This window comes from Hippoglossus stenolepis, chromosome 13, assembly GCF_022539355.2.
Source record: "Hippoglossus stenolepis isolate QCI-W04-F060 chromosome 13, HSTE1.2, whole genome shotgun sequence".
NCBI lineage: Eukaryota > Metazoa > Chordata > Actinopteri > Pleuronectiformes > Pleuronectidae > Hippoglossus > Hippoglossus stenolepis.
The window spans coordinates 4,692,327-4,715,628 of NC_061495.1; the positions used below are offsets into that span (position 1 = coordinate 4,692,327).

General features: G+C 43.6%; 1 protein-coding gene across 1 annotated transcript in view; it reads right to left on the reverse strand.

Moving 5' to 3' along the window:
* tmeff2a (transmembrane protein with EGF-like and two follistatin-like domains 2a) overlaps positions 1 to 22,323 on the reverse strand; it is a 100,627-nt gene extending 78,304 nt beyond the window's left edge. Inside the window, exons 1-2 of the mRNA XM_035175564.2 lie at positions 21,460 to 22,323; positions 10,861 to 10,970 (exon numbers count right to left, since the gene is read on the reverse strand). Of these exons, the coding sequence (XP_035031455.1) occupies positions 10,861 to 10,970; positions 21,460 to 21,649 (300 nt within the window). The 5' untranslated portion in view covers positions 21,650 to 22,323. The remainder of the gene's footprint in view (positions 1 to 10,860; positions 10,971 to 21,459) is intronic.
* Between the last annotated feature and the right edge of the window lie 979 nt (positions 22,324 to 23,302).

Here is a 23,302-nt window from a genome sequence, read left to right on the forward strand (position 1 = left end):
CCCCCTCGCACTTATCAAAGGCTGCGGCTTTATCAGCCCTGACAGAGACGTCTCAGTGCTTATGTTGGTGGCTGAGAACACCTGTGGCTCCTGACAAGAGACAGACACTCTCGTCCGGGATTCCTCTGCGTCTCTGATGTGGCCTCTTTCTTTCCATCATCCGGCGCAGTTGTCGTGTGATTGATGGCTGGTGCAGTGTTTGTGATATGACCAGGGGCAGAGTGTGTCTTTTAACACGCAAATATCCTGTTGGATGTTAATGGATATCCGAGCCTGTTTGAGCTTCTGATATGATACAACTGTCAAAGGTTAATCCCTCGTGTTGCTCACTGAGACTCAGGTCTGCTGCTGTTGTCCCGTCACATGGCTGCAAAACACTGAACTGCATCTTTTTTTTCCTGCTGTTTCAGCTGCTCTGGTGACAACTAAGAACAAAGACTGAGTATAAAGACGGACAACTTGTCTCCGCTTCCTCCCACGAACCAGAAATTATGCAAAAATATCCCAAATACAAACGCTGTCATTTTGTACATTTGGAGTCAGTGTCTCCACAGTAGCAATTGGGGGATGCAGCCACGGTGGCGAGGTCCCGCCAATACACGTGCTCAACCAATCATGTGTCAGTCTCAGCTGTCAATCATGATGTTTCACGCCATCAAAATAGATAATTAAATCAAACCAAACAAACAACTTGGACATAAATCAGAGTGAGAAGAACTACCCAAAATGACAGAAACCTTATTTGAGAAAAATGTATTTGACATTTTAATTTCAAGTTTATTAACATGGAGGAGGGGGATTTAATACTACTAGCAAGTTAGCAGCTACCTGAAGGTGCACCACCTTTCAGGGGATCATGGCAACTGCCTGAGGTGGAGATAACACAGAAGCAACAACCTGCTGTTAATACTATGAAGCCGTGAAAATGTAAATGACAGTTGTCAGGGCATTAAACCAAGGATGTGATGATCTATACAAGATAACATTGCATACATTAAAAAAATTGAACAATTTGCGATCTTAACATAGAAAGTCAAAATTGTATGAATATATTTTTCATTGTGGTCCAATATCTGATACCACTTGTCCATTCATGAATTCAAGGTTAATCAAGGAAAAGCATCAATGCCTTTTGTATTTCATGAGCTTCGGGGATTAATCCATTACATAGCTGCACATTGATCAAGGAAACTGCTGACACTGTTTGAACTGCACTTATTCCCAGTGCAGTTTCTTTTGATTCAGGTATTTTCTGAAGAGTTCAAGTGAAGAAATAATAAATAATAAAGTAACAAAAGGCAAATAATCATAACTGAATTCTCTCCTTTGACAGAACCATCGTCTTATCATATGAAGATATGAAGACCTGGTTGGTCAGAGAGTCACAAAACCAAATTTGGAAAACCCAATCATATGAACCTGGTTTATTACAAACCACTGTGTTAGTCTGAAATGTGTATTGATAAGATCGTTAATCACATGTTGGGGAAGTCACCTTCTTCCATGTGGGAACAGGACGATCCACATCCCTGATGATAACTCACTGAGGAACTCAACTGTCAGTTACCATCGTCTCAGCCAAACCAGTCTCTTTCTTACAGATACATTAAATATAGTTTCCCAGACTGAACAGGCTTAGTTTGAGTTGACAGCACCTCAATGCTGGGGTTAAGTGCTCGACAAAAAGTTTTACCTTGCTTTAGAAAAACTTTAGCAAAGCCGCACACTACTCAAGACATTTAGAAGCAGTCAATGTCAGAGAGGGTGAAGAGAAAAAAACCCAACAACCCAACAATAGATCCCTGAGGAGCGCCGTCAGAGTGACAAATCTGTGCTGCGCCTGACACTGTGTTGTATCCTGCAGACCGCCTGGTCGGAGGAGTGTCAAGCATCGTCTGGGTAAGTGACAAACTCTCCCATGATGCCGTGCCATGTTTGCGAACATTGGTCAACTCCTCACACTGGCAGCGAGGACAAAGAGAGAGAGAGAGGGAGCGGAGGACAGGAATAAGGGAGGAGGGGGGAGGGGGGGAGCTATTTGGACAAGCGAGCAAGGGGGAGAGAAACAGGCAGAGAGTAATGGAGGAGACGGGAGTTACTGTGACAACGGGGAAAGATGGAGAGAGAGATCGAGGGGGACCGAAGAGGTGGCTGGCTGGTGCTTCTGCTCTTTAACCGCTTGGCAGTCTCCTCTTGATTAGGGCCCAGCCCGCCGGTCCCCGCGGAGTGTCCCCAGCCGAGTCACGGGAGACGGGCTCCTCTGTAATAGTGTCTGACAGGCCAGCCAGAGCCACGGAGGAGCTGACACAGATGCTCCGTTTTTTTCAGCTGCGGCGCCCGACACGCAATTTCCAAACCAAGTTTCCCATGTTTTATTCTAATTCTAATTAGGAAATAAAATGAAGTTGTGATGAGAATCGACTCATCAAAATGTGAATATATAGACAGTGCACGGTGCGGCAGCCCAGAAGGCAAAACCCATTTTAACGGCACAGTTGCGTCTCTCAAAATAAATCACTCAGTCAGAAGACACAACATTACAGAAAATGATCACGGTGCAGCCTTAATATTACCAAAAATATGATGAAGCCCCCTTGGGTGACGAGTGTGGACGGAGCGACCTCCCAGGAGGAGGAGAAGAAACGAGCACCCTGCACCTGACCTCTCCAGGAACAAAGGAATGTCACCTCACCCTCCACAACACTGCAGATGCAGCGGCAACACAAACACGGGAGAAAATACTTTTTCAGTAAACTCCGAATCTTCCCCACATGCATCAACAAAAACTCTGCTCCTCCTTGTCGCGCTAATCATTCAGACATCTCCTCCGTGCTTGCACATGCTGTTTAAAGCTTACTTAAAATAATCCGTGTCAAAAAGAAAAAGTAAAAGTCTGGTAAATAAGAAAACAACAGCACATGTTAAATTATATCAACAGCTCGCCCCACGCAACAGACCTGCATGTGTCCAATATGTAATTCCTTCATTATCACTGGCTTTGTCGGAGCTGCACGCGCTCACATTCTCACAGCACAAACATGCGGCTCACCAGCTCACCTCCTGTGCTCGCTGATTTTAATTGGTATATTCATCATGCAAAGAGAGGAGGCGGCTGTACCGCACCACAGAGACCCTCAGCTAAAACAGATGCAAGAGCCTGGACAATTACTTGACCCAAATTACAAAGAGGCAAACCTATTTCCTCACAGGTGGTGTTCGACAACAAGGATCCTTTTGGTTATACCGTGCCCAGGCGTTGAGATATCAAGCCTCTGCTGCCTCACTCTATTATTACGGAGGAGAATGTCACTTGTCCTCCCTCAAAGAATTAAAATGTTACTTTAGAAACTTGGCTAACACGCCTAAAGTGCTTTAAACTCTCCTGCAGGCACAGAGGATCCAGCCAGTGGACCACAGTGCACGGCACAGCCACAGTAATTGGAAAAAGACAGATGAGAGGATGGAGGTAACAACAGACGGTGTGGAGACGTTGGAAGATGCAATGGAGGAGTAAGTAGTGATGAAACAACCCAGTGTTTATCTTATTGTTAAAGGAGGAATACATTTATTTGCTTGGCTAAAAACAACAGAGTGTTCAATTGGCTTCATCTACCACAGAACATCACCAATTGTCCAGCATAACTTTGCCATATTCTTATTTCTCTTTATCTTATTCAAGCATAAATTCTGCTTTTACATGTGATTATGTAGTCAGAGAAAAAAATATTCTAATGGAAGATATGACAAACATCAAACATCCCACAGAAAATATATGCAGCATCCTTTGTTTGAACAGTAAAGGCTCCATTGTTTCTGTCACTTAACTAAAGGTTGAAGAAGAATAAAGCCTCCGTAAACAGCAGCTCTACCAGGTGAGCTGGGCGAGCGGCGCATGTAAAAATAAAAAAATTATCATTCACCATGGTTTCAATGCCTGTCTGGCGAATCTGTGAGAAGCTATAAATTATTGCAACACTTCCCTCGCCTGTTTCAAAGTAAAAGCACTCTGGCGTTCCTGTTGACTGAATCTATTCATTTGTATTTTATTGTTATTGCAGGGACTGGAAAATGCACACCTCCAAACTGGAGAGTCCTTGAGGAAAATACAGAAGCAGGAACCTGATGCAGCAGCTCTGCAGCAGGCAGCAGACACGTTCCCCGTGTGAACAACAGACGCCCACGAGACGCAGATGAGCGACACAGCACCGCACACGCACCTAGCGTGGCCCAAAGTCCTCTTTCAGCAGCAGCAGGTTCGGTACCAGCCTCACACACCGCCGCCTCATAAAGGCTCAGTTATATATATATATAAAAATCTGATAAGTAACCCTGAGATCAGTTTGGCATTTCCCGTCGTCCTTTAAAAAACAGATGAGTGTTTATCGCCATCGCTCCGTGCTAGCTCTCCCTGCCATTACAGCCTGTGTGTGTCCGTTCATCCACTCGACATTGCATCGGGGGAATACAGGAGGTTCACCATTCTTCCAAATCTCAGTCCCAGTCCGTTCACATGGCCCTGGATGAAAGCATGATAAATGAATGCAAATATATGGAATGGGGTCTGCATCAGAGGCTGGTGTCGTACCACCTGGGCCTGTGTGAGATGTGTGTGAGTGTGTGTGTGTGTGTGTGTGTGTGCGGGTGTAAACATAGAACACATTCCATTATTTTACAGTCTCAAAGTTTGTGTGTCTGTGTGCGTCAGGAGAGTTGGAGAGAGGGTGGGCCATGTTGTGTTTCCTCCAGTTTGAGGAGCACTCAAGTGTTTTGTGGGCCGCGTGCGTCTTTTAAAAAATGTGTGCAAAATGCTTTCACACATCCTGCCCCCTTCCCCTCCACACCCGCCCATCAACATCACATGAACCCACATTAGCTCTCATCCTCCCTCTCGGAGCAAACAGAGCTTCAGCGGTCCAGCCGTCACAACTCAAAACATTAGAAGGCTTCTGGCGTTGAATAGCAGGAGAGCAATTTGAGGTCAAAGCATTGCAGCGGAGAGTAGCCACATCAAACAAGCAGCTGGGGGGACTGAAACTGACCAAAGCAACGCCAACATTATCCTAATTTAATAAACGATGGAGCAATCACCAATTGAGAAGATACCAAATGCGTGGTAATAGGTTTGTGCTTAGACGATGGTTTGATGCCCTGTACAAGTCCACTGACGTAAACAATGCAATCCTGCAAACCTGGGCTCAGACCTTGGAGTAGAGATAGATGATATCATAGGAACAAGTGTATGAGAGCATGCTAGTAATATATCCATATGTAAAAGGGCAAAGGAACTGCATCGCCTTCAGATATTCCGTCGACTAAGAAATAAGAAATTGGCCGTGGGTGTTAATTGGAAGTAGAAAGGTTGACACCTTTAAACAGACTGTCTGTGCAAAAGTGGTTATTAAGTTCAATCTGATTTTCAATAAAGAAATAGACTCAGATCCGGTATGACACTTGTTAGAAATGCCGCATTCACAAATCAAGATTGCTGAAAGTATTAACCTAGGCTTCACGTAAATGCCTTTTACTAAAATGGATTTCAAATAAACCCCCAACAGTCTTAGAGTTGCATAAGGTAATATTCAATCTTTAGCCCATGGGATATTTTGTAGTTGTCTATATGTAAACGATACCTAATGAATGTCCTAATAATAATAAAGATATATACATTTTAAACTGCAGTGGCTGAACACAGCATCTTAATGCTGAATGTGTCAGGGGACAGTGTCCTCATGTGACTACTGTGCATGCTACTATCATGTGATCTCTATTTACATACGTTCCAATTATGTCACGAGCAGAAGGGTCAGCTAAGATTTTCGCTTTAACCCATTGAGACCGTTTTAGGGCGTTTGGGACGTTTGTGTGCTTCTCCGTTTAGAGAGTTGTTTTCAAGACGGGTGACTGAAAGGTGAACAGGTTCCATATGCTGTGTTTTTCACATCTGTAAAATGTGAAAAAAACTATTAAATGAGGGAAACATGACCTAAAATAATCAAATTTATCTTCACACAGAACAAGAAGTAAAAATTTAACTTGTGATGATTTTTAAAAAGCTGTGAAAATAGCTGTCCCTTAGTTTAGACACAGCCAATCCTTTGTTTGTTAACAGTGGTTTTCCTGTTTGATTTATTTATTTTATGGGCCCAGTTTTCTTTTACTTTATTTGCTTATTCTTTCATTCCTCTAAATTTTTAAGGGTTTTCTTGGTCAAATAAATTATTTAAAGTGATCCTGTGCAAATTTGTCTTGGTCTGCGAACCAGCCCTTAAATGCAGCTTGAACACAAAAACATCCGCCATCGGTCCTGTCGTCTAACGGCTCATTCACGTCTGTGTAGAGTCAGTGAGTGAGTCAGACCTCTCATTCATTCATCAGACCATCCACCCAATTCTTAAACTTCGTGTGCAGAGGGAGAACATCTCCCTGCCTCCATCTTTGTTGCAGGGAGACGACATACATTATGTGCATAGCGACTAGTGCTGACTTCACTGTCTGTGCACCTTTGGAATCGCCTGCGTTCTGCATCTCACGGTTTCCTGCAGCCGCCGGGCTCACGGTGTCACGGCCTCCCTCCCCACTCTCTTTTTTTCCTCCCCTCCTTCAGATCTACACTAATCTAATACACGGCCTCTCTGGAATCCAATTGATAGAAAATCCATCGCAGCGTCGGAGAACTTTAATCCCGGCATCTGTGATGTTTTAACGCGACATTTGAAGCAGCATAAAGTGAAATCTTAAGAGCTGTTTTCAAAACAACTGGAAGAAATACAGACATCCAATTCTCTGTTACACTGGTTTTTATGGCCTTTTCATTTAAATTTAATTGCCACATAAATACATCCTCATGCTCGCACACTGTGTGTAGGTAGAAGATTCTGCATAGTGCCTCTTTAAATGTGGGTGAACCGTCCCTCCTGACACCTGCGCTACGAACAATTAACAATGAATGCCTTTATTAGTGGGATAATGGAATTTATTTGCAGCAATATTTCACATCAGTCATCTGAAGGACCACATACAAATTACAGTGTAATTCTGGTCAAACGTAATTCAAGGGGCACTTGAATTGATTGATGTATCTGTCATGACTCCACATCACAAACACAACCACAAAGATAAGATATACACCACATGGACAAAGGTATTGGGACACATACAGAAGCTTGTATGACATCCCATTCTGAATCCATAGGCATTAATATGGAGTTGGTCCCCCCCTTTGCAGCTATAATAGACACGGCAATCTTCCTTCTAGTTCATCCCAAAGGTGTTTGATGGGTTTGAGGTCAGGGCTCTGTGCTCCACACCAAACTCACCCACCCACACCTTTAAGGACCTTGCTTTGTGCACTGGGGCAGAGTCGTGCTGGGACAGAGAAGGGCCTTCCCCAAAGGTGGAAGCAAAGAATTGTCCAAAATGTCTTGGTAAGCTGATGCATTAAGTTTTCCCTTCACTGGAAGTCCAACCAATGACAATGGGACTGAATGAAACACCTGAACTGGATGATTAAGAGGTGTGTCCCAATACTTTTGTCCATATAGTGAGCTTGTTATTAAACATAGACAGAGAAGGCTGAGGAATGTGACAATGATAAGTCATAATGAGCCAGCGAGGGACCTGAAATGTCAGAAACACAATTACTACAAGTGGTTGTTTATTCTGGAAGACATTAAAAACAAGAAGGCATCATTCTGTAGTCAAACCTAAAGATATCCCATGAGGCCACAGGCTCTCTGACAGCATCATATCTCTACGTCCTGACAACAAACCAGGTTCTAACTCTGCGTTATAAACTTTCTTGTACTTCTTTTATTGACAATCCGACTCAGGCCTGCAGTCGACCGCACTGAGATGTAAGTGATCCTGGCATAAATGACCCGTCACATCACTTACATCTGCTGTGTTAACATCTGCCTCCAATTCATCTGCAAAAATCTTCTGCAGGAATCTCCCTAAACGCCGGGCGCTCTCACAGCACGCACTGCGATGTGATGTCTAACTCGTAAACAAACGAGCTGCGTCTAAGCCACAACTACACACAGTGCTCTGCGGCTCCTCCGCCCTCTGTGACTGGAACCTTTCAAAAAGAGTTACTGTGCACCGAGATTATGTTTTCTCCCAGTTGAACTTTCAAAAGATCAGCCCGCACGCATTTTATCAGATGCTTTTGTTTTGTTTGTTCTCATTTTCCTCCAAACTTTTAATGTTCATTTTTGCATTTAGTTTTTTTTCTATTTGCCATTTCAGCTACGACTAATGTATGACAGACTATCAAAGTCATTCACTTACACAAATAAACAAAGATTTTCATATATTCATATATTTCAACTATTATTTGTGTAATATTATATAAAAACATGATTATTTGTATTATTATTGTTATTATCCTCTACGGCTGAAGGAACTGATTGACCTGTTGCAATATTACTGTGAGCACCACTTACAATTCAATAACATCGTTTCTTCACTGTGGAAACTCCTGAAGCAAATTACCAAACCACGAGGACAAACTACAAAAACGCACACTTCAGCCCACAGCTATTTGCTAAAGGGGAAGCTAATGTTAGCAACATCAAGGCCAGTGATTTTGCAGTTTGTGTTTCTTAAGGAATAAACGAGCAATTCTATAACAATGTGGAATATTAACTATTTAAATTTTTCTTAGATGCTCATTGAAGAAATAATATTAGGTTGGTGTTCTCCTTATTACCTATTTGTATATGTATATAATTATTTTGTTTTAAGTTTTAAAAAGAAAAGCAAGGGAAATCCGAGCCTGATGTACAGTTTGTGTGTAGTTTGGAGAAATACTTCCACCAGTGACTCCCAACATTAACAATACATTACAAAGCACCATTACAGAAAGCAATAAAATGTGCCATTTACCCTTTGGTGAGCAGTTTCCGTTTAAGTGTTTCACAGCGCCATGAGCGCACATATTTTTAGAATGGACTACCCCTTCGGGAATCAGCACTGTGACCTGACATTAACAAAACCAAACCGGCAACAATAGCTTCCCCAGCAGCTACTGTGAAATGGATTACGAAGAAATGTTGTGTGATTAGTCAAGGGCGTGATGCTAGTTGACAAATAAAGCGACGCGTTTCCCTCCTATGAGAGACGGAACATGTTGCTCTAGCGGCGGTTTGACTCCAGTTAGCGAGGGGAAGTCTTGGCTCTTCCACGAGTCAGTGTGAGGCGAATCTAATGCATCTTGGCAATGAATAGTGTCCATTGATTCCACCACATCAAACTCACTTCCTCTTCACAGAGCCCCCTCGCGTGTCTCTTCCTTGGGGTTTTCTTCAGTGTGTGACAGTGTGTGTGCACATACAACCGTGGGTTCTGTGGGAACAAGGAAAACCAAGCCGAGCTCATGCAACTTTCATGTCTCTGCTGACAGGCCTGGACGGACTGCCAACTGGAGGAAATCCTGGACCCATGTATCTGACACTGATTGGGAGTGACTGATTATTTAGAGCGCTGTAACAGTCGCGGGGACGGGGAAGGTCATGTTTATGTCGACTGATGAAATAAAGACACTAACATCGGGAACCTATAACAACAAACAGAGGTTGTATAGCAGCGTTGACCTCAGACCTGTGGTATTAAGTCAGAAATTGTGCTATGACCAGCTCTTTACTGAGAACACAGCCTCACCGGTATCAGTGTGAGATCTCCTGAGAGAGAAATGGAGCAGTAATGTCATTTATCTATGCGCCTCTCTTAATGTTTGCTCCCAGGGAAGTAGGAAATTGAGATAAAAGCTGGTGACCAATCGAGTGTCAGCCCGCATCGTGCCTGCCTGCGCTGATGACGCGCTGATAAAAGCGACGGATGGGAACACATGCTACCTCCTCGGATCTCGCCGGTTTATCTCGGGGGGCTCTGCATATAGCGTATTAGTCAGCAAAGCTCGCAAACGTTATACACGAATCAATACTCAGCCGACTGGTTTGCTGCTTTCTTTTATTTTTATTACGGGGCCTGGCCGTAAACGTTAAGTGTGAGTCATAACCAAGAACGACATAATTTCCAAGATTTATGCCATTACCGAGCCTTTCAGCATCATCGGTCTCAGTCCGGAGGTCGAGGGCACGGAGCTGTAAACTTGACTCATGCCACACATCCACCTCCCTGGAGGGATAATCTAGTCCAATCAAGACAATGGACTTCGATCAGGTTTATTATACAGGTCTTCACCTTTCAACTCGACGTGTTCATACATATATGCTGTGCGAGACTATGTATTTCTTTATGTTATTTTTCATTTTCAAGTGCACTTTTAAGTTCTGTGAATCCCACTTGATATCTGAACAGCAACATATGTTTTTATTGAACAATCTTGTGTTGAGATCAAAAAATAATGGCGTTCTGAGAAAGCAGACGCCCACATCACACAGTTTTGTCCCAGGACAGTTCTCGGTCCAAGTCCCTTAGATGCATATCTAAGATTTCCTGTTTTTCATGCCTCTTCTCTGTTGTTGATACAATCAGTGTTCATCTGCACCTGCGAGCCAATCAGAATCCAGCGTTTTTCAGTGGCTCCGATATAAAGTCAGTTAATCAAATGTGCTTTGATGTAACACTCACTTAGTGGCGGTAATGCACCTTGACGTTGGTTGCCACCCACCAATAAACCAAACAAAGAAGAAAGAGAAGACATGCTAATGACTAGATGTTACATTACAGCAAATAAAGGCAGTTAAGCAATTTCTCACACTTGTTTTCTCTTGTGTTATGTGTTTTAAACAGAAAAGGCTATAAAAAGAGCCAAGTTACAGTTGCTATGCTATGACAATCCCTGCTCAGGGAATAGTCGAAGTAATAAGAAGAAACATAAAAAAACACGAGTCTTACCTTGAAATCACAAATGCACGTCACCATGTTCCCAATTCTTAGACACTCGCCGTCAAACTTGCACGTGTTGGTGTCGCACAAGAACAGGTCCGTGTCCCGGTCATCGAAACCTGCAGGACCAAAGCCCCAAAAAGAACAAAACAAAAACAACAGTGACTAAATGTTTCTCTGTTAAGCCTTGAAGCAAATTCCAACCTGCGCCCCAATCAGGGTCTTTCATAATGAGATTCTGCCATTAGTCACAGCTGCCGCAGCACGATGCGCTCTTTGATCACACACTGGGATGCTTTAAAAAGACAATGCTAGAGCCCAGCACGATGATAAAATGAATTTTAAAAGCACTAGTCTCCGACTCTCCCGGAGAGAGGAACAAACGATTGGTGTTTTGATGATGATGGCGGGGGGCGCTGTCTAATATGTCCGACCAAAATATCCCATATGTGCTCAATAGACCTGACACCTGCTGACCGCAGAGGCCGTGCCATCATTTTGTGCGCTGCATGGAAGCATCTGTATTCACCACGCTCCTCCTCCGCACACATTTACTCAGGTCGTTCTTTTTAACAGTCGTCTGCGTAGAACGAGGCCGACTCCCGGGGCGTTGTCCTGGAGAAGCAAACCTGGGACGTGATCCGATTCAGGCTGCGTTAGGGATCTCAAATGACTCCAACAAAGCATTCTGAATCAAATCACAGAGTCACATGGGCCCCGAGACTGTAGACTCAGCTCAGGGCCATTAGTCTATCTGAACTGATTGTTTACACACAAAAAAAAACAACCCCATGTGCTTGTAGGCTTTTGCATTTCAAAGTAAATGAGTCTAAATTTAACCAAATTCCAGCTGACACAGACCAGGAAATGTTCCTTGTTAAAGTACTTAGATTTATCCTTGTGGCCCCTTGTTTATTCATACGGTTTAATCTCACTACCGTCAAGGTGAAAGAAGGAAGGTTGATGTCTGCTGTGTAAGTTCAACCTACAGCTCCAACTCATTGTGATATGACACTGAGGACATTTGCACAGTTAACCTGTTTCATGAGGAGCAGCACAACAGGAAATCTAATGAAAAACGAAACATACACTGTTGTGATTTGTATAATGAACAACTAACATGAGGTGACCCGACCATATATGTGTGTTTCTTTTTCCTATCTTTATTCAAGAGTGTAGTCTTTCAGTTTAAGAGCAGGACTTATTGATTTCACATTCAGATTTAATGATCTCACTCAAAACCCTGCACTCGCAACTGTCCACTCGCATTGATATTTTGTTGCTCGGACTAATTTCCCGCCCACCAGATTCCACTGGTCTCCTCGTGCTCACAATGCTTCTGTGCGCATGAACCTTGTGTTTCTCAGATACGTTGTACACAAAAAAAAAAATCAAACAGCATGCACAGAAGCAGCATGAGTGCAAGGAGAAGAGCTTAAGCTGGATATTTGAGTGCAAGCAAAGGGTTTTGAGTGAAAGTATTAAAAAAACCTGAACGTGTCAGTAAGTCCTGCTCTCAAAATGAAAGATGCCATTTGTGAGTCGTCCCAATAGAAGACTTTTCTGATTCTCCTTTGGTTTATACTTTGGCGAGCTTAGCATTAAAAGTCAAGCGTTACCATGTGACTATAAAATCTGTCCCATGAGCTCTAAAAGGCTGTAAAGCCCTACTGATATACCGATGCTTATATAGGCTTAATACAGTTATAAATCCTCACATATGCAAAGCAAAATTGCAGGTCATGCTTGTGTCGTGGGACAATTCATACGGCTGCAGTGACTTTCTGCGTTTAGATAATAGGATCTCCAGTAATGTTACGCCATTGTTGATAATAATAATAAAGCTGTTGCAATTTTAAGAATCAAAGCAATCGCCTGGGGCTAAATGTCTCAAAATGGCAAATGTTAGCTCGTCCCTGTGGGCGTGACGATCCGGAATAAAAACACACATTCATACTATTTTGTCAATTCAGTAACAGGAAGCCATCTTAATGAGGTCATTGTGCAATTAGAATCACGAGACAAGTGAACGCAGTGTAATGTGTTTCATCCTTAGCGTGAAGTAGAAGCACTATTTTCCAAGTCCACAGATGACTGGAAATAGATGGTCAACACATTATTTTAAAGGCATGAATGTGACCTTGATTAGTGCAATTAGCGGAAACTTGAGCTGCTGATTTCCTTTAATCCCGCCTTTGAGGTTTTAAACATTTATTTAAATGCTAGTTAGTTTATAATACATGTGACAAATATTGTAAAGTCAAGCCCAGAAGGCATGGTGAAATTGTAATTTGAAACTGAGGATAAACATCAAAAGGATCATATTTGATGCTCAAAGATGAACAGTGTAGGGGGGGGGGGGGGTTGTTGCTTTGTTTGTCTCGGTTCATGCTTTGTGGCCTTGTGATAAAATAGTTTTATCGAGAAAGCTATACATTGTGCATTTTAACCCATATGTGACTCAGATCAAGTGAGCATGAAAGTCGATGGATGTTATATTTTATGTGTTTCCTTTTCCTGGTGACAAGTTTTCGAACTAAGAACCTATGAAACTGTATCTGTCCTTCCAGTGGAGAGACAAACCATAGACTGAATACAAAGATAGATGATATTACAGCTCCCCAAAAACACAGCCTGGGCACTAGCTGCAGTATGAGTCATAAATAGAACCTCCTGCATGTTAGTGGATGGGACATGGACCAAACTATAAAGTCAAACCAATGCGTCAAATACCTTTTTCTCAAAGATGGTTTCTGTCATTTTTAGGTTGTTCTCATCACAAAGAGTAAGTTACGTTGTTATTTGATTCTACAAAAGTGGGGTGAGATGTCGTGATTGACAGCTGAGATGGATTTGCAATTGGTCGAGTGCGTTTATTGGCGGGACCTCACAACCAGCGACTCCATCCACCAATCACTCCTGTCCTTCAAATGCCCAAGACGGCCGTGTTTCTATCACAGATAGTTCAACTTCATTTCTTGGAGAGTGGGAGGAGGTGGAGACGTGTCGTCCATCTTTATACACAGTCTTTGGTATAATAAACATTATTTTACTGAGCTTATTTAACCAAGTAGCTCAAGTACGAACAGGAATCTCCTGACTGATCTCATAGTGATATTCTCTGTTGGCGAGCCGTCCTCTGCAGAGAACACAAAGTCCAGGTTGAGCTTGCTAACAGCTCACCAAGAGCAGGTAAGACGTGACTCAAGGAAACTTCAGCAGCATGTCTTGTTACACTCTTCTACAGTATATCTCCACCCCAGCGTGACGCCCTCTGTTCCATTCACACTTGGTGAAGGTTTCAATGTCAAACAACAAATAACAAATTCAAATAACAGTCATCAGGCACTAGCCATCACACAACGGCAACTGAAGAATTAATTCAAAGTTTTACTGTTTGAGTAATAATCACTTCCAGCCTTTCGAAAAGAGCACTTTGTAAACCACTTTTATATTTTTAATCTCCGGGAGTGTTAAAGGTGCCGGTGACGCAAAAACCTCATAAGTGCTGTACTCAAATAAAAAGTTAAATGAGTCTCAAAATGAAGCACATAAAAGAGGTCACTTTTGCCAGTGTAGACTCTTTATGAGAAGAGTTTAATCACCGAACTTAGACATAATCGCAGTGTCCTGCACTTTGCACTCTACCGTCCATATTACAGGCCAGAGAGTCTACAATGCTATTTTCTGTTCACAGATACGTTGTTATTATGATAATCTGACACCAAGACTCCCAACCTTCTGTAACTTCACTGTAATAACCCGCGCCCCTCTCCACTTCTAACAGCCCTCCTTGGTATGCAACAACCTCTCAGGAGATAATACCCCCATGGAAGAGAAGCCCATGCTAAAAACCAACCTGCTATTTGCCGGGGTCCTGAGTGACCGTTAAGTGCAATCGAGCCAAGAACAGCTGACACGAGAGGTCTCGTCGCTTGGAGTGCTTGGATGAGACAAGGCCCTCGGCCCAAAGAGGACCATGCAAGGCAATTGGGACAGGCACAAAAAACAATTGTCACCCGGGCAACTGGCATGTTGATAGATCACTGGAGAGAGGCATTACTACGAAAAACAATCATACTACTGGCGTATACAGGTGTATACGCATGATTGGAAAATATTAGACAATTGTCCGACCAGCTGGTACTCTTTGTAAAAAGGTTTCTCTATTTTCTTTTTTGGAAATCATTTCAAGCTACTAATTTGATGGTGTGATACTTTAGCTTTTTTTTTTACCAGCTTTCCTGGGCAGCAGGCTGTGGAAAACAGACACATGAACAAAAAGCAATTGTGTTTTTAAATAAAAAGGGAACAGAGAGAATGTGGCTTCCCCTCGTGCCATCAAACTGTCGTCTTTACCAAGAAACAGATGTGAAGCTTGACAATCTGCAGGAGGCAATAAACAAGAACGCACTTACAAATAATACCTGAGAGTACGATGGAGTCATCCTTATTGTCTTATGAACTATAGCGCTATAGGAATTGTAGATAAAAAGAAAATGTGCATGTTGCCTATCTCACATCACACAAATAGATGTTTCTGCAAAGTGTTTACAAGGATGTTAGTAACATATATACGCTTTTGTTGAAGATAAAGGTAAATCTGTTCAGATTCACCATTTTTCTTCATTTGAAGGTAAAAATGGATCAAAGTGAGATTTGGTCAAATTTGGAGAGTGAGAATGTTCAAATTATTGCGTTTGTAAAAGCAACAGCTAAAAGTGTTGTTTAGAAGTTGCTTTTCAAATGTCTATTCTATTATTCTATTACTACTTTGGCCTCAACGTTAATACAAACGAGACAGTTTCCCTGTTGAGCAGCTGACGGCACCAGCCCTGACTGCTCTGCACACAACTAGAGTTTTCTGGCTATAACGTCCACATCACACCAGTGAACAAAGTAAAGCATTTACTGTTATTGTTCCATCTCCAACATGGGATCGATTTCAGAGCTGAAAAATCAGCTCTGACAACTATAAAGTGCCCGTCTGACAAAAAACAAACAAAAAGACAGCATGTCTCTGTTGCAAAAGAAAAATTGAATTCAGAAAAGTAAACGTTGCAAAATGGTTTCCATTTCTATTGAGCACTTTGAACAACAAACTCCAACACTTTAAATCATGTCAAAGCAGCATCCCTATAATAAGGATTATCTTTCAAGAGGAGCTTTTACAATGTGCAGGACTACCCGTAGATCAGCATTTGGAACTAGGTATTTTTGTCAAGAACAGGTTTTGGAAGTAAAGTATCATAAAAGAAGGAATATTTGTTAAATCATGTGAGATACTGGAGCACTATCACAACTGTTAAATCAACCCTGACTCAAACTCAGAGACATAAAGAAAACCCCTTAGATTGACACCCCTATTTATTATTATGTATACAAGTAATGTTGAAACTGGATTTTCAAAAGGTCTGAGTATTTATATCGGCCATTTTTGGAAGGCAAAGAAATGGGCGCATGTCAAAACTGTGTTTAAAGGATGTTAATAATGGGTCAAAACAAGACATTTGAAGGTAGCTAAAATATTAACCTTAGATTAATGGCTAAAGTTGCGTAATATTTTAGTTGAAGCTACCTAACATGTTAAATAAAGTTAGATAGCTAACTTCTTCTTCCCAGAAAGTGAAGCCAAAGCAATAAGGCGCATCCCTTCAACGGCCCCATGATTACTGCATAGACTCAAAATGACGTCAGCACAAGATGGCAGCATTTGCATCTGGGGTATTATGGATTAATTTCTGGATGGTGGGAGCAAGTGGAGACACGTTGTCTCTTTTTATAGACATAGATACCTAACGTGTCAGCTGAAGTTATATGATTTGTTAGCTAGGTCTTTAGCTAAAGATACACAACAAAGTGACGTTTCACCTCACAAATGTTGCTATCACACATCAGGAAACACTTAAACTAGGAGATCTAAAGAGATAGGCTTCCCGTATGTCCACACTACGAAAAATGTGTGTAACACAAGGGAATGTTAGAGAGGGGTGAGGATAAAAGGCTGAGAGAGAGAGATAACTGAGATGTTTCAGATCCAGCACGGGACACAAAGCTAGCCCTGTTTCGCTTCCTGGTAAATAAGGTTTTTATCACAAGGTCTGATGTTAATTTTGCTCTGTCTTGGAGTGTTCTCCGTACACTTTTCTCCCAACTATAAGCACACATGTTATAAAGGAATGTCCCTCTGGTGTGCCGTGTAAAATGTCAATGTGTGCTCATTGATACAGATTCTGTTGCACTGTGTCAGAGGCCAGGGAAACTTACACTTCCTGCTCATGCCCTGCCGTTCCAGGAGGAAATTACAGTAAACTGAATAATTGACGAAAACAAGCTGGCAAACATCAAATATTGAAAAGGTAATGTTTATATGCTAACGATTTAGATGGCAAGCGAAGCACTTACTTGTCTAAAAGAGAGAGCTTGTCAGCCAAATGCATCTCCTCCTACCTACCTACCTGGAATTTCACATCGCTAAGAAGAACAAAGAGTCCTTACCCCCCCGCCCGCCCCCCCGTTTTAAGCATTGTGCTGATCAATAATTAAGCAGGCTAAATTAATAATGAAGGCTGAACAACCACAGTGGTGAGACATCCTTTCTTGACCTCTCTCGTGCTGGGGGCCCTTTTTTTTCTTTACCTTTGCAACAGGTCTTTAATTGTTTGTCATGGAAGTAGTAATAGCTAATCCCCCATTATGCTTCACACTAAGCACAGAAAATAAAGCAACATCAATTCGTATATTTCCATGTCCTTACACTTTGCCGATACTGCCTTATCTTATGTCTGATACTTTTATATTTCGGTTTTCTCTCAGTTTTGTGGAACCTGAATACGAGAGAAGTACTTTTGACCTTTTCTGTTGGCGAAAAGCCTATGGACAATTCTCCCAAGACTACTGGTAATTCTCTATGCTTGATGGGATTTACAGGGGGCTTTGCATATTCTGTGCTTATCCCTGTCACTTCCACTATCAAAGCATCGCATGGGGCTTTCAGAGTTAACTGTCGCAGGGGATTCAGTGAAGAGGGGATTGTTGCCTCCTCAAAGTACGTGAATTGTAATGTATATAACGGGGGAAATAAACTGTGGGTAGATATCCATACCACCTACTTAAATACTACGATATGTACAAAAGCAGAACATTAACATTCTGTGCATCGACTTGTTTTTCTCTGTGGATAAAAACAATGTCAAAATAACTGTTGAATACCTGGGATGGATCGTGGTGATTTTTAAGTTTTTTAAAAGATGCTCACTTACAGAAGATGTACTACGGTAAACAACAACATTTGGAAATTACTATCACATGAATAAGTGTGAGCTTGTTGGCTCAAAAAAAAAATCCTTATGGCTGCATTAATCAATATCTGTATATAATTAATGGAAATGACGATGTGAAAGTGGTCACTCTAAGTTTTAAACCTACAGAGAGTAATCACAGACTCTGCAGTTCCCCTCAACTGAGTCTTCAGCCTCTTTGCGCTCATTACTTTGGTTTTATGGCCCGTACCCTACTGTTCTGGTTGACTTTCACTGCTTTCGTCAGCACTGTTTCCTGAGGCAGCAAAAAAAAAGACAAAAACTTTGTGCTCTACCTGGACAGGATTAAACAGACACAAAGTTGAGTTAAAGAGCCGGATATTTCCATCAGGAGGTGGTTATCTTTCTAATGCCCCCAGTTGGCCAAAAACACTTAACCTGGGTTTAAAGCCATTATTTTAAAGGTTTTGCTTTATATCCGATGTTGGCGTAAACATCTGCCTACGTACCAGCCTAGCATTAGTTATTGTTTAGATTCTAAATCACTTCTTTTCCTATACCGCGGTTAGCATGCTAACTAGCCGTCTGTCCTGAAGAGGTAGCAGTGCTCACACGGTGTATTATCACCTCATGTGCTCCACTCCGCACAGAAACCCACGTTCAGCTGCAGAGAAAACTTACATATAGCCCCTTTAAAGTTGTCAAATAGTAAAAGTATGAAGTATAATAAATGTGTACTTCCAGCATGTAGCTGAAACTGCCATAGGGTTAGGTCTCATTCTGAAAAGGAACATAGTTTGGTGGTTCAGACTAAGCAGTGTATACATACATTCATTAGTTAGGCCCTATGCCGCTTATGCTTTGAGGGTTGCAGGAGGAGACTAGAGCCCGTCCCAGCTGACAGTGGGTTAGAGGCAGGGTACACTGTGGACAGGACCCCGGACCATACAGAAACAACCACTCACACCTCTGGGCATTTTAGAGAAGCTGACACATGCCTTAGGACTTTGGGAGAAAGCTGGAGTACGCAGAGAAAACAGACACGGGGAGAACATGCAAACCCCAAACAGAAACAGGTCCAAGCCTTCTTGAGACCTTGCTGTGAGGCCACAGTGCTAACCACAGCACCCGTTTACATTCAGGGATTACCAATCAATATAAAGGAAATGTGGTCAATGTCCGCTGTCGATGTTGACCATCATTTAATCTTGTGAGGTTTCACCTTGACACTTGGGCGATTAGTGCAGTGCATCCACATGTACCATCTAAATATAGTTTATCTGCAAAACAGCTCAAGTAGTGAGAATGAACGAAATTGTTCTCATTTTTCAAAAATCCAGCCTCATGCATCTTTGGCCCCTTCGCATTAATTATAATTACTTATTCTCCGACAGTGGAGTCCTCAGTGGCAGTTTTTTCACGGTCATCAACAGATGTCAGGCAAACAGAATGGCAATCTTTGTCACACCAAGTCTTTTGTCCATCTGTTTTATGCCGCCAACAGAATCTCATTCAGCGCTCGTTCAAAGGCACCACGGCAGAAACTGGTACCCGATTGTCACGATACTGAACTCATCACCCACCTGTCACTCAAGGCCGGTGTTGGTAAAGTGCATGATATGAGGAACAGGTGAATAAATAGGCCCCGGGAATTACTGTCAGTTGTATTGTTATTATTGTTATTATGAGTATTACTCTTGAAGGGGGCTTATCTTTTTCCGTTGTTGTCTTCAATTAAATTTAAATGGTGCCGGGCGCATGCGTTTGCGTGCATGTGTGTGTGTGAGTGTTTTGTGTGTGATGCTCAGTGCATGCACTTAAGCTTCCTCAAGGCGTGTTGGATAAAAGCCTTTGCTGAAATGCATGCGAGAGAGTGTCAGGAAGTGGGGAGGTAGGCAAATGTGTTATTTGGACGGGGCATGTATACCGTTATCGATCATTACAAACCAATCACCGCCACCATCAACAGCAGCAGCAGACAAAAACCCAACCTACGGTGTGGTATGGAGGTCAGACTGTCCAAATACCAGGGAGAATCACAGAAATGTAACATGTTCCAACAGATAAGCTCATTAATCACCTCTATTGGCATTTGGCTGTGGATTCCTGGAAGAAAGACTCTGAGGCAAAAACCGTCTCGACAACAAATCAGACAACTAAAGCTCCACTTTTAAAAACAATCAAGTACTAGTGAGAAACATGTGCTTAAATAAGGACGAATTCCAAATGTTTTAGATCAGAGTAATTAAAAAACGATATATGTCATCTCATGCAGATGATTTGAATCTAAACATCAATTCATTAAGAATCAAGCTGTTTTAAGTAGCCAACTGTCATAGATCCATTTAGAAAACAGTGATGAGATCCCTGTTTTGTACTGGTGGAAAGTGAACTGTTCATTTATTTTTAATCTCCTGCCCCATGCATGTCACTGTACAGGATCTTTACATGATGAAGATGAGAGCAGTGTCCTTTTTTCTGTTTTAGTTGTCCCTGATTAAGAGATCCGAGTGCAGCCTGCTGGTGGGCCTGCAGCTGGTGGCTGCAACGAGCTGCAATATCAATACTTGTGCGAGTGTGTAGAATCGGCTCGGGGAAGCTATTTTAAGGCTTCAGACTTGGGACACGGGGCGGCAGGGGGAATATATATATGGCGGCGCAGTCGGTCGGCTGATTTGCCGAAGAGGGAAGGCGAGGAGCTGCGAGGCTCTGCAGCCCCTCGTCAACTCCTCTCTCCACCCGCGGAGGGGAAACAACTTTACCGCCTGTAGGAGACACGATGTGCGGTCACACTTCACAGCAACGACACCACCGAGCTGCCGGAGACGCAGCCTGATTACTCGGTTGTAGAATTTGGGGAATTAACCCCAGCGATCACACGAATGAAATAGACAAAGAGAGTTGATCAGATCCATTAAAGTTCAGTATTTCTGACTGTAGCCTAAAAATTGACAGTGTTGGTTTTTGCACATCGCGTTAACAGGCGACCACCACCCCCCCTCCCCTCCTCATACATGTGTTTAAAATGACCCTAATGTCGCAGCTTTCACTTAGTTTTAATGGGTCTTCTTCCCCGGGAGTTTATCCGGACGTCTCGCCGTCGTGCGCCGCATCAAGCAGCTTCCCACCCCCCCCAAAAAAAACTCTGCATCCTCTCATCATGGAGCTTTGCAGCGTTTGTTATCTGCAGCCAGAGGAAACGCTTCCACAGCAGCAGCTCTGCAGCCGGGCACGGTCGCTGCATGCGCACAGACATAAAAACCCACAACAAACAACAACAACAACAAGAACAACAACAACAGGGGAGGGCTGGTGCAACTCTGCCCCTGAATGCGTTCACCCTCACCGGAGCAGTTCCAGCCGGTCGGCGTCTGGCAGTCGCTGAGGGAGGACGGGAAGGCGCGCAGCTGCTCCACAGGTAAAGTGGCGAGGAACGAGATGAGCGTGATCCGGAGCCAGCCTCCCGCCGCGCCGCTCCACTGGCGCGGCCGCCGGGGCTCCGCGGACGGTGCCTGCGCCGCCACGGACAGACCCATGTCTCACTGGCCCCGGCAGCGGCACGGGCGAGGAGGGGGAGAGAGGCGGACGCGCACCGACACCAACAACTCCAATCCCGACAGGTTCAGCGGGGCGCCTAGAGACCGACAGCAGACCATTTTCCGTGCGGCGACACCGTGCGCCCCATGTAGCAGAGCCCCCGTGCAGAGACCGACCGAATGCGGGTTCCGCCCGATCCAAGGCAGGGCAGGCAGGCGGGCGGGCAGGCGGGCTGCCGCAACAAGAGCAGGACCTGGCGGGGGTGAGACTGGCGAGGGTGTGTGTGAGCGATGGAGGAGGTAGGGTGCAACACAAAAATTAAAAATTACCACAAAAAAAAAAAAAGTTATCCAGGCAGGCGAGGAGGACTTGGCGAGGAGGAGAGGAGGGATGCTTAGGGGGGGGATGAGGAGGAAGGAAGAAGGGAGGAAGGATGAGAAAGAAAGAAAGCGAAAGGACGGAGGTGATAGAAGTGTAAAAGTGAGAGGATGCAGAGTATCCCAAGGACACGGGGTCTGGAGACGGCGGCAGATGTGTAATAGTATCCACGGGTGAAACGAGCGGCTCTCCTGCGCGCACCGAGCGGTCCTCCCGTTCACTTTGTGTGTTCAGAGTCACAGTGAGTGGGTCTCTCTCTCTCTCTCTCTCTCTCTCTCTCTCTCTCTCTCTCTCTCTCTCTCTCTCTCTCTCTCTCTCTCTCTCTCTCTCTCTCTCTCTCTCTCTCTCTCTCTCTCTCTCTCTCTCTCTCTCTCTCTCTCTCTCTCACCAGCAGCTGGTTATGATCACGTGGAGTATGATGCGAAGAGGGAGGGAGGTGTGCTGGGTGCAGGGGTGGGTGGGTGGGGGGGGTCTCGGTAATAATTGGAGTATCTTACTGGTGGAGGTAAAAGAGAGGAAGAAATAAGGTAGAGAGAGAGAGGGAGAGAGAGGGAGGGAGAAAGACAAAGATTTCTCAAGGCATACAGCCCCGATCAGACGATGAGGGCTACACCACAGATAGGCAGTGTAGCTTTCCGGGGAGCGTGCACCGACTTTAGCCCATAATTGGCCAGAAGCATTTAAAAAAGTCTGCAGGAATGGATTCGTCCGGCCCGGCCTGGCATAATTGCTCCGCTTTCAAACGGCACGGTTGCTATTCATAGGTCTGTGCCTGCGGGCGATCCGAAGAGACCTCAATATTATTCGTATATTTTGGACATAACCTCCCGCCGTCGCACAGGGCGGGGAATGCGGCTCGTAATTGATGCGCTTTTGGCCATGAAAGCCCTAGAAAGCAATACAGCATCCGAGTTAGCGTTACAACATGAGAACACTCACCCTGTTTGAACCAAGGAAATTGGAAGCCATGTGCACGGAAAAAAGTCCTATAGAGGAAACAAAGGGGTTTCTGTTTAAGCCTGTCACGGCTGTGAAGACACTCTGCCTCGGGATATCAAGGAAGCAAAGCTGCCAATCGCATGTCCACAAATAAGGCTTTTTATTCCTGTTACTTACTTAAAGATCATTAAACGGGAATATCCTTCATTTGTCTCTGCTAATGGGGCTCATCACACATGGGTTCCATCTGCTGGGCAAAATAACAGCTCCTCACACAGACACACATGTTCACACCCAGAGGTCGTCAGTGTCGTCATGGAAAATCATGGATTTTG